At 45.6% G+C, this 12439-nt stretch overlaps 1 protein-coding gene across 2 annotated transcripts in view; it reads left to right on the top strand.

Moving 5' to 3' along the window:
• Positions 1-2687: 2687 nt before the first annotated feature.
• Positions 2688-12439, top strand: part of ZSCAN20 (zinc finger and SCAN domain containing 20) — a 23261-nt gene continuing 13509 nt past the window's right edge. The window contains exons 1-2 of one of the 2 annotated variants that reach the window (XM_007453854.1): positions 2688-2724; positions 9058-9582. In XM_007453854.1, the coding sequence (XP_007453916.1) occupies positions 9109-9582 (474 nt within the window). In that variant the 5' untranslated portion in view covers positions 2688-2724; positions 9058-9108. Of the gene's footprint in view, positions 2729-9057; positions 9583-12439 lie in introns of both variants that reach the window. The other variant, XM_007453855.1, reaches the window with a different exon arrangement.

The following is a 12439-nucleotide window of genomic DNA, read 5'->3' as shown; positions in this document are numbered from 1 at the left end:
GCAGGCTCAGTAGTTGTGGTGCATGGGCTTAGTTGCTCTGCAGCATGTGGGATCTTCCCAGACAAGGGCATGAACCTGTGTCCCCTGCACTGGCAGGCGGATTTTAAACCACTGTGCTATCAGGAAAGCCCCTGGGAGACTCCTGAGCAGTGGTTTTCAAAGGCGGGTGCACAAGATGAGCCACTGGAGTTTAGGAAGAAAGTGTTAAAACTTATATTTCTATTTTGTTTCTAATCTCACTTTATTCTGAAGCTAGACTGCCTGCTTTTTAGCCATATGGCTTTAGTAATATGGAATAGTATTAGACCCTCTCTCAAAGGACTTTGAGAGGCTAAATGACTTAATACATATAAAGTACTGTGAGCAGGACCTAATACTGCATTGTAAATGTTTAATAAAAGTTAGCTTTTCATGTAATTATATACGTACATGTATATAATTTTTAAGTAGATAAATACACATATATTGGGCGTGTGTGCTTAAAAATGTTTTTGCAATAGGGAACATTGCTAATTTACTAACAGGAAACTCGATTGGGCAAGTTTAGAGATCAGGCTCTGAGGATAGGGACCAGGTTTGATTCATCTCTGCATCCTTAGAGCCTAATGCTAGCCCAGTGCAGAGAGGGTCTTGATAGACAACTGTGGACAGAAAAAAATGTTGGTGGATGCTGGAGCAGAGAACTGGGATCTAGTTCAGGCTCTGTTGTTTATTTCTATATGACACAGGGCAGGGCGGTTGGCCTCCTGGGGCCTTAGTTTTCCTCTCCTGTAAAATGCCAGGCATTAATTAGAGGCTAAGGGAAAGCACGGAAAAATTCCAGGCTGGATTTAGGGTGAGGGGCGCCCTCTTGTGTCCTAATGGTGTCCTCTCCCTGTGCATCCTCACCTCCATTCCTCCTCTTCAGGGCAGGTGAACCTGAAGAGGACGTTCTTACCTGACCCTGCAAAGCTGCCTTTCCAGCTTCAGAGCCTGACGCTCTGAGTCTTAAATGTCTCCAGTTCTCCTAGCACCTCACACCGCTGCACCATCTCTCTCCCCACTCAGCACCCCACTCCACCCGTGATCTTTTCCTTATGCAGGTATGGGGCCGAGAAGAAACCTTTGGAGTTATATGCCCCAAAGTTCAAATCCCAGCCCTGGCTCATATTAGCTACTTGATCTCAAGCAGGTCACTTCACCTGTCTAAGCCCTCATTTCCCCCTTTTAAATTGGGGATAATAATACCCACCTCATAGGGTTGTTGTGAGGTTTCAACAACAATGAGTGCTTGTAGGTTGCTGTTACATTCACTGAGTTATTACTACCAATGAGTTGGAACATATTTCACAGGGGACAAGCGCTTTGAATTGGGTCTTTAAAATTAAAATATAGAATTCCCTTAATTTTAACAATAGCTAACATGTGTTGAGCACTTGCCATATGCTAGGTACTGTCAATTTCCCCCAAATCTCATAACTATTAGTAAAAATAATAATAGCTAATGATTATTAAACTCCTTCTGCCAGACACGTACCAAGCTCTTTACCTATTTTCCCCCATTTATTCCTCTCACAAACCCTAGCAGGTAGATGCCATTATTATAATTCCCATTTTATAGATAAGAAGACTGAGGCATAAAGAGGTTAAGTAATTTGCCCAAGGTTTCACAACTAGTGAGTGGAAAGGCCTACATCCTGCATTTGAAAGTAAGACGTTTCAAACACAAGCACCTTGACTTCAGAGACCATGCTTTATCTGCATCATCTCATCTAATCTTCACAATACCCTGCAATGTAGGTTCTGTTATATCACCTGCATTTTACCGAGGAAAAAACTGAAGACAAAAGAGACGCAATAATTCGTTCAAGGACACACAGCTATTAAGTCGTTGGCTGGGATTTGAATCCGTTTCTGACTACAAAACCCACATTCTCAAACCCATTATTAGATTGCTCATACTCCAAAGTATTCACAACGGAACAAAGCAACTGCATTTATATTAAAATTGTTGTGATTATTATTATTCTAATAACGATTAACATTCTTCCAACACCCAGGAAGTGCCAAGTTCCATACTAACTGATTTACATAATAATAGCTAATATTCGCTATTAGGACCCAAGTTCTGAGCTAATGTTTTAGGTGTATTATCCCAGTAAGCGTCACAAAAACCCAGCGACATGGATGCTATTATTATCCTCACTTCACAGGTGAAGAAAGCGAGGTTCTCAATTGACCCAAAGTTACGCAGCTTAACTGTGAGCTGGAAATTGAACCTACAATTGTTCAACTCTCTCCCGTCCACCAGTCTGGTCACCTCTAGTCACCCTCTCTCCCTTATTTCTTACTGTTTCTGCTTTGATTTCTCCAGGGCCTAGGGCTCTCGCTTCGCCCCTTCAATACACCCCGCCCCTTCTCCTTGAATGCCCTCCCACTGGGCGGTGATGTTACCCCGGAGCTTGTGGAAAGGACCGGGATCACGACAGGCCCCACCCTCACGCTTAGACTCTGTTCCTATTTGTTCCGGTGCCGGGGACCCGGAGGAGATGACGCATCTATTGGCTGACGGCATCTGAAAGGAGGCAAGCGGTGGGTGCCGCCCACCGGCGCTCCCGCTATACTTTCTGGGAGTTGTAGTCCCAGACGCTCCATTCCCGGGGTGGCGCCGCTCGGACTCCGCGTCCCAGCATTCCCTGCGCGAGCCCTGGAACACTTCCGCCCTGTTGTGAAGTGGGTGTCTCGGTGGGTGAGTCCGGGTGGCGGGGCGGGGGCAGCTGAGACTCAAGGCTCTAGGCTGGAGACTTAGGAGTTGGTGGTGTCACGGGCGGCCGGGGAAGGGGAGAGGGGAGAAAGAAGCTTTTATGTGGGGTGGGGGTGAGGGGCGGTCAGAGGATGAAGCGTCCGGAGATGGAAAGGGTCATAGAGGGGTCGGGGATGAGGAGGGAGATAGAAGGCCCTGGGAGTGGAGGTTCTTAGAAGGGTGTGTTAGGTGAGGGGACCGGGGGAGGTTCTGAAGGTGGAAGGGTCTGGAGACCTTATAGGGAAGGATAGAGGATTCTGGGGCCCTACAAGAAGTGAAGGTGAGTGGGCCTGAACATGAAGCCGGACCTTAAAAATAGTGTTCCAGCCCCCACCTGCTCATCTAAAACAAACATCTGAGTTGATACCCCCGTACACTTTCTTTAATGGTCTTGACCTCTGGAACCCAGTGGGTGGGACTGGCTGTTGTGTTCCTCCCCAAACCTGCACCTCTTTCCTTCTGCCTGATGGAAGTGAATGGTACCAACATCCACTTTACCAGGCGCCCTCTGATTCCTCTTGCATTCTTCCACATCCGGGAATATTCATATCTTTCAGTTTCCTTAATGTATCTTGAGACATTTCTTTGTCAGGGTTTTTGCTGAAGCCTACACCTTTTCACCTCCCCAGTTTGGAGAAACACATTGTAGCTACCGTGATCTATTGAACCCAAATCAGATTTGGCCTTCTACTTAAAAAGCTTCATTAACTCCCATCCCCTATGGAATTAAGTCTGAACACCTTAGCCTGACATTGAAGACCCTTAAGGAACTCCCTTTCCAGCCTGATCTTCGTGTTGTCAAGGTTATCCCCCTATCTCGGGGAGGCTGTTTGGTTTTCCACCATTATACATGCTGTTCTGTCTGCTGAGAATACACTCCCCCACCCCCCATTCTCTGCTAAGAGAACCATTCTTTGTTCTAGAACCAACTCAAAGGTTACTTTGTTCACGTCACCCCCCACCCCAGCTCCCACAGACCACTTTTATTACATTTACCACATTTGATCATAATTATCTGTGGGTTTTCTTATTTCCTTTTTTGTCTCTTCCACTGTACTGTGTGCATCTCCAGGACAGGAACAGTTTCTGCATCACCTCCATTTCCCCACTGCCCAGCCCAGAGTAGTAAGTACTTGATGTAAATCAAATAAGTCAGTAAATGCTTGATGAATACGTGAATGAAGACCATCCAGGGTGAGCTTTGCTATACCAGGCTTGAAAACTGCTTCGTCCAGTGGATTTCCATGTGTGTGAGCTTTAGTCTTCTCCTGCCTGTCAGGGCCGTCTTTGCTGGAAGCTGATTCAGTGCCTATGAGAGTTTAAGCCGGGGGTGGCAAATACATGGAGTGTGTGCTGCTACTCCCCCTCCTGTGTCTGGAAGTCACAACTCATTGGTCACAACACGTACTCACATGGGATTCAGAATCCTTAGCACAGTTGACTGAAGTTGGTGCCTTGAATGAAACCTATTTGCTCTCCCTGGTTTACGCCCTTAAGTGTAAGGTCAGGCTGCTTTAAGCAGTAGCCTGGACCGTCAGCCAAGTGAGCTTGATAGCCTTCGGGAACTCCCAGTTTCTTTCTTTTTGGAGGTCACAGACTAGTCTTGACCTTTCCCATGGGACTGGGGCAGAGCTTCTCTTCCAGCCCACTGTTCACTGGCATCCCACTAACCATGTCCACATCCACAAGAAGCCAGGATGCCCCTCAGCTTCCCTGGGTTTATGAAGGGATCCTGGCTTTACTGGCAGATCCCTCATTGCTGAGAGGAATCTGTACCCTTTCTAGGTCTTCCTGGCTATTGGAAGAGACCTTTGAGATCATTTAGCTGAAAGGTGGCAAAGTGACGGCCCATGCTGAATGAAGCCTACCATCATCCTCTATTTAATCCTTATGGTGTTTGAAACAATTTTGAGTTGGTTGCCAACATTTAGAATTGCAGAATTCTAGCTTCTCTGGGAAAAGTTGGAAGGCCTGGGAACACTGGGCCAATGTGCGTCCTGGTGCTCTGTAGTTGGCTGTAGTCCCCACTCCACTGGTGTACTCATTTACATTGCCTGACCCATAGCCATTTAAATTTGTAACCATTGATTCTAGTCTCCCTGTTTCTTTGCTGTGTTTCCATCTTACTAATTGAGGAGCCTGGGGCAGCTGCTGAGTAGAGTCTGGCTGTTAGCTGCAGTCTAGATAGGCAGCTGCCGAGGCTACATGACCTGTATAAAGTCACACAGCTGGTAAAAGGCAGGAGTGGAACTGGAGCTCTGATCTGCTCAGTCTTGCCTTCATGTTCTTTGCACTCTCCATACCATCTTCTCAGGGGTTTGGAATACTGGCCAACGTAGAGGAGGCTTTGTGTGATGGTTAAGAAAAATGACTGGAGAAAACTGGGCTTAGATCCCAACTCTACCACGTGCTGGTTGTGGAACCTCACATGAATCTTCTTCATAGAAGCTCAGTTCCCTATATGTGAATTGGGGACATAGTGAAGTCATACCTTACGGGCTAATCATATTCTAACGTCAGCACAGAAGGTGAAAATCACATTTAGCCAAAAATCACAGCTTGAAAATCCTTTGGCTAGGAGCCATTTAGAAACCAACGTGCCGTCTTTTAATAAGCTAATAGCACTGCTGGGGTGTATTGGTTGAACATTAGATTAAAGAGTTGGCTTGTGTTTAGTGACCACAATGTATGAAAGACACTCTGCTCACTCTCAGTGGAAAGAGGCTGGGGGGAGCTGAATCAATCTGGGGACCAGCAGAGTCATGGGTATCATCACCACGTGCTCTGGAATAGACACATAGTGAATGGAACTGGCTGCACTATTTAAATTATGTCCTTTCCTTCTCTTTCTGGTGCTTGTACGTAATTTAGTGTGTGTAAGTTACAGATCAGTGTCAGTCAGCTCAACACTAATGACTCTTCAGCTGCTTGCCTGGAAGATTCAGTGAGATCATGAATGTAGAACACTTAGCACCAAGCCTGGCACCCCATGGGCACTCAATAAATGGATACTCTTTGAGGTTGCTGATCCTAGTGAGCCCCCATATTTCTGGTAGTCTCAGGACTGAGGAATTCCGTTGTCCATTTTTCCTCTGTCAGCTCTGTGTGAAGTCTGCTTTGCTGACTGTGTTGACCTCCCTCTGTGGCTAGACTGCTATTCATATTTGTCTAAGAGAGTAGCAGAAAAATCTTTCAGATTGTATTTGAAACTAACCTTTGCAACTTTCAAGTGTTCCCAGAAGAAATTACCTATTATCTGAGACTCTTTGGGCCTGGTGGGGCTACTAATTGCCTGTTTTTGTTAGTGTCCACCCTGTGCCGGAGCATACACCTCTTTGCTTGCTTTATTGACTGTCTCTCTCATTAGACTGTAACTTTGATGAAGGTGGAGACTGTCTTACTCACTGTTGGCGCTTTAGCTCCCAGTACAGTGAAGGGTGCGGAATGCCGTTGTCCATTTTTCCTCTGTCAGCTCTGTGTGAAGTCTGCTTTGCTGACTGTGTTGACCTCCCTCTGTGGCTAGACTGCTATTCATATTTGTCTAAGAGAGTAGCAGAAAAATCTTTCAGATTGTATTTGAAACTAACCTTTGCAACTTTCAAGTGTTCCCAGAAGAAATTACCTATTATCTGAGACTCTTTGGGCCTGGTGGGGCTACTAATTGCCTGTTTTTGTTAGTGTCCACCCTGTGCCGGAGCATACACCTCTTTGCTTGCTTTATTGACTGTCTCTCTCATTAGACTGTAACTTTGATGAAGGTGGAGACTGTCTTACTCACTGTTGGCGCTTTAGCTCCCAGTACAGTGAAGGGTCCATAGTGGGACTCTGCAGATGACTGGCGAATTAGTCTTCATGTGAGACAGTGATGCAAATGTGTTTGGACTAGTGCATGGTTAAGGTGTGGTTAAAAAAGAAATTTCATGAAAGGTTAATTCTTTAGCTCAATGTAAGTTATGGACCTTCCATAGCCCATTAGGCTTTTGATGTATCCGATTTACCATTTTAATAAAAGGCAAAATTTCCGATGGCCCTGCTATTTATCAGACACTGGATTGGGCACTGTGGATACAGAAATGGGTAAGATACAGTAGTGGCTCTAGCAATACAATCTAATGGGACTGTCAGATGTAAGAACAGGTAACTACAATAGTGTCAGGTAACACCTATGTTAGAGGTACGTGCCAAGTGCTTTGGGCACACAGGATGAGGGGAGGTGATTTTTGGAGAGTGGGGATGGGAGCTGGGCATGACAAGGGCATGACAAGAAACTCTTAACAGGTGAGGTGACATTGAGCTGGTAGCTGAAGGACAAGCAGGAAGTTGCCAGGTGGTCATGAGTTGTGTTCCTAGCCTCTCCCTATGTGTGTGGAGGTCCTTAGGACAAGCCTTTATTTTTCATCACCCTTGCCTGTTTGCAGACAGTCCAGTCAGATGGCCTAAAATCGAAAAATCACCCTCCCTCCATTCTCAATTCAGCTGTGTCATTCCCACTTGGAAGCAGCTAGTAGCCTCCTGTGAGTGGGTGTTTTTAATGTTATCTGTATCTACTGGGAGTGACGCAGAGAGCTCATTTTTCCAGATAACCCAGCATGAGTGTTCTCAGAGTCTTCATTGTGTACAAGAAGCAACCCCCAGGCGTTCACTCGACAAGCATTTACTGAGAGCCTCCTGTGTTTACTGCACCTTGCTTATTGTGGGGTGGCGGAGGGGAGGGGTGTGAAAAAAAAGAGTGAGCTATATTCCTTGCCCTCAGTGAGGCTGTAATCTTTCTGGGGACACACATGTGTACACACAGCCCTCTAGTACAATGTAGAACATGGGAAGTGTCACAGAGATGGAAATAAAGAGGATAAAAGAATTCCTTTTAACATCAGCAAGAAGGTCATTCTCTGTTTTTTAATCTAGAAAGGGATTAATTATAATCCTTGCTTCATGACCCATCACCGTTATCAGTTGACTATTATTTCGCTGTTTATTGAGTGCTTCCTCTGTGTGCTGAGTGTTGTGCCAGGTCCCTTGGGAAGCGTATGATCTAGTGGGTAAGATAATTACAATAAAGTATGATGAGGGTAATGGTAGAGAACACCTAAGGTGGCATGGGAGCATGTGGCTGAGGATTGAATCTTGTTTCAGGGCACAGGGAGGGCTGCTTGGAAAAAGTACAATTTCAGCTAACAGCTACGTGAAGAAAGGGACGAGACTGTTCCCAAAGGAGACGGTGGCGTGTGGGAGGGTTCAGAGGGCAGCCCGTTGCAGGAGCCACGAGCCGTGCCTGAAACACCCTGCCAAGTGGGAGCGTGGTCAAGAGATGAGGTGGAGACTTGGGCAAGGCTTGCCCTTTATCCTGAGGGCAATGGGAGGTCAGTGGAGGGTGTTTAGCAGGGAAGTGACATGGTCAGATTTTGATCTCATCTGGTTGTGTGAAGAATGAATCAGGGGTTGGGGTGAGGGGAGTGAAGGCAGGGACATGAGTTAGGGGGCTGATCAAGTGAAAGCATGATGTTTTTTTGGACAAGGAGGTGACACTGGCTGGGGATGGAGATGCTGAGAAGGCCAAGAAGACCCAGCTTGGTGATGAATGGATGTGGGAAATTTGGAAAAATATGATGACCACGTTTCTGGCATGGGTACCTTGATGGAAGGTGGTGCCTTCACTGGATGGAGAGCTCCAGAAGAGGGAAAGGTTTTCAAGAGAAAATGATGAATTCAGTTTTTGACCCATTGAGTTGGAGGTGCCTAAGAAAGAGTCAAGTGGAAATGCCTTGTAGGTGGTTGGACTTTGGAGTCTGGAGACAGGTCTCGGCTGGAGTTTTGGGAGTCATCAGTTTAGAGATGGTGAAAAATGGCAAATGGGTGGGATGACCAAGGGAGAGTGTAGAGTGAGGGATTTTGCAAGGAGAGCACTCTTAGAGGAAAGCTTAAGGCCCAGGAAGAAAGACCTTATGGAGGGGGCGACATTTGGAATGCAACTTGAGGGAAGGTCAGACTTGGGACACATGTAGAGGGAGGAGGGCTTGGCTGGGACCAATCTTGGCAGCCTTGGTGCCCAGCTCAGGCGTTTAGGGTGTCGCAGAGGGTTTAATACTGTGCTGTCTTCCTCCAAGGTGTGCCGGCTGCTGGTTTGGTGGCAGATTGTGGACTAACTTCCTGCTTACGGGATAGGGAGTTTCTTAGCAGTCCCACCCCATGCAGAGCAGTGGAAGGTGTGTGGGGAGTGGGGAAGGTGAGGCTGCTGGTCCTCTTGCTCACACTGTCCCTTGTCTTTCTGCCTTCAGAGCCTGGGGGAGCATTTCCTCTCCCGGGAGCCCCTTGAGGACACACTACAGATGCAGGAAGACACTGGACAAGGATGGCCAGCTGAAAGGAGGCATCCAGGAGAGACCATGGCTGTAGCCCTGGAAGCCCAGGCCCAGGCCTCCCCGCTACCAGAGCCTGAAGAACTCTTGATTGTCAAGTTGGAGGAGGACTCGTGGAGACCAGACTCCCAACCCCGGGAGAAGGACCATGACCCTGTCCCTGGCCCCGAGGCCTCCCGCCAGCGCTTCAGGCAGTTCCGGTACAGGGATGCGGCGGGACCCCACGAGGCCTTCAGCCAGCTCTGGGCACTCTGCTGTCACTGGCTGAGGCCGGAGATCCGCCTCAAAGAGCAGATACTGGAGTTGCTGGTGCTGGAGCAGTTCCTGACTATCTTACCCAGGGAGGTCCAGGCCTGGGTACAGGCGCGCCACCCTGAGAGCGGCGAGGAGGCGGTGGCCCTGGTGGAGGATTGGCACCGAGAGGCGCGGGCTGCGGGACAGCGGGTGAGGCAAATAGTCTGTTCGCCAAGGAACAGGTCAGGCAAGGTAGTGGGGCTGCAGCTAGGTTGATAATTGCCAAAACCACAATAATAATATTATCAAGCATCTGACATTTATTGAACAGTATCATGTACCAGGCACTGTACTAAGTGCTTTCCATGTATTAACTCATTTAATCCTGTCACCAGTAAAATGAGATAGATACTTTTAGCCTAATTTTACCCATGAGGAAACTGAAGCAAGGGAGAGAAAGGTAGTTGGCTCAAGGTCACTGGCTAGTAGATGGTAGAGGCAGGATTTGAATTCAGGCAGCCTTATTCTGAAGCCAGGATTTGTAACCACTGCTCTAAGCTGCCTCTCAGTACCATATTCACAGTACATTTAATTTGTATTGTGTTTTATACTTAACAGAATCTTTTTACATATGTGATCTCTTTGGATGCCTACAGCAGTAATGTAGGTAGACAGAAATACAGTCCATGTTTACGTTAGGGTTCACTCTGGGTGCTGTGCATTCTATGGATGTGGACAAATGTATAACGGCATGTGTCCACCATTATAGTATTGTACAGAATAGTTTCACTGCCCTAAAAATCATCTGTGCTCCACCTATTCATCCCTCCTTTCCCCCTAATTTCTGGCAACCACAAAGCCACAGATCTTTTTACTATCTTCATAGTTTTGCCTTTTCCAGAATGTCATATAGTTGGACTCATACAGTGTATAGCCTTTTCAGATTGGCTTTTTTCAATTTGTAATGTGCGTTAAGTTTCCTCTATGCCTTTTCATGGCTTGATAGCTCATTTCTTCTCAGTGCTGAATAATATTCCATTGTCTGGATGTACCATGGTTTATTTGTCTATTCACCTACTCAAGGACCTCTTGGTTGCTTCCAAGTTTTGGCAATTATGAATAAAGTGGCTATACTCATCCATGTGCAGGTTTTAGTGTGGTGCACAGGCATTTTTGATGGATTTTTTTTTTTTATTGAAGTATAGTTGATTTACAATGTTGTGTTAATTTCTGCTCTACAGCAAAGTGACTCAGTTATACATATATATACATTCTTTTTTATATTATTTTCCATTATGGTTTATCACAGGATACTGAATATAGTTCCCTGTGCTATACCGTAGGACCTTGTTGTTTTTCCATTCTATATATAATAGTTTGCATCTGCTGACCCCAAACTCCTAATCCATCTCTCCCCCGACCCCCCTCCCTTTGGCAACCACAGGTCTGTTCTTTATGTCTGTGAGTCTGTTTCTGCTTCGTAGATAGGTTCATTTATGTCATATTTTGATTCCACATATAAGTAATATTGTATGGTATTTGTCTTTCTCTTTCTGACTTACTTCACTTAGTATGATAATCTCTAGTTGCATCCATGTTGCTGCAGATGGCATTATTTCATTCTTTTTGATGGCTGAGTAGTATTCCATTTTATATATGTACCACATTTGATGGATTCTTAATTCACCTTACCCCAACGAATATCCTACTGAATCTTTGCCTCCTGATTGTCACTTGAATCTACTTCTATCTGTGTCTACGATGACCATCCATAGCATGAGAATCTTTGCTTAGGTGTAGCAATAGTTGGAGGAGCTGGGGCTGGGAGTGAGGATTATTGTTGGGTCTAGTCCACAGTACTTCTGTGGGTTATAAGATTGTAACTATAACAATGTTATTTTTATCTTGAACACAAAGTTATTATTTTCTTAAAATGTTGATAAACAGGGCTTCCCTGGTGGCGCAGTGCTTGAGAGTCCGCCTGCCGATGCAGGAGACGCGGGTTCGTGCCCCGTTTCGGGAGGATCCCGCGTGCCGCGGAGCGGCTGGGCCCGTGGGCCATGGCCGCTGAGCCTGCGCGTCCGGAGCCTGTGCTCCGCAAATGGGAGAGGCCGCAACAGTGAGAGGCCCGCATAACGCAAGAAAAAAAAAAAAAAAATTGTTGATAAACAGGTGTTTTCTCTCTGTGAACCACACAGGACATTGGTGGGTCCCCTCACTGGGAATGGCTTTTGATGATCACGGCCCATTCTTATATATCTTCTCAAAGATAAAATTCCTGTCTGTGAGAGCGGATTTGAGTTTTCAGATTGGCCAAAAGATTTTTGGAGTGAAGTTTGGCAAACTCAGTAATAAAGTTTGATGAAGAGGGATATTATTTTGGGTAAAAAAATAAGGTTCAGGGCAATGTATATATATAGTTGCTATCTTTTGTGTAAAAATGGGGAAAATAGAAAATATATTTACAGTTGCGTTTATATAAAGAAACTTGCAAGGATGCAGAAGAACCGTGTTTACCTGTGGTGAGGAGTCCAGGAAGATACTGGGCAGGTGGAATGGAGACAGGTGGGGATGGGGTATTTTCACTGATTATATCCTTGTGTATATTTTCTATTTTTGAACCATGTGAGTATTGAAAATGCCTATTGAAAAAATTGTAATACTTTTTTAAAAGTTCGGTGTTTGTATGACACAATGAGATTGTTCTATTGTTGGGGTTTTAGGGCCAGGAAATAACATCTCAACCACTCCCTCTGAATTTGGAACCAATTGAGAGAGAGTTAAGAAATTAGCTTTATGATTGATAGAGCTGAATTGGGTAATGTTATCTCTTAATTGATTATTTCCTTTTATTATATGTATATTCTCCATATCTCTGAGTACTTTTTTGCCTAAACTTCTACATTGAAATTAAAATTGCCACTTCTGTTTTCTTTTTGCGTTATAGTGCCTTATCTCTGCGTATCTTTCTGTTTTGAGATCAGATGTGCCTTTCTGAAACAGCACATTCTTTCATTTCATTTTAAGGTTCCATCAACAATTCTTTGAATTTTCTTTGCCTTTCAGC

The sequence above is a fragment of the Lipotes vexillifer genome, unplaced genomic scaffold (assembly GCF_000442215.2).
Source record: "Lipotes vexillifer unplaced genomic scaffold, Lipotes_vexillifer_v1.1 scaffold213, whole genome shotgun sequence".
NCBI classification, from domain to species: Eukaryota; Metazoa; Chordata; class Mammalia; order Artiodactyla; family Lipotidae; genus Lipotes; species Lipotes vexillifer.
This window is presented reverse-complemented; position numbering and strand designations above follow the sequence as displayed.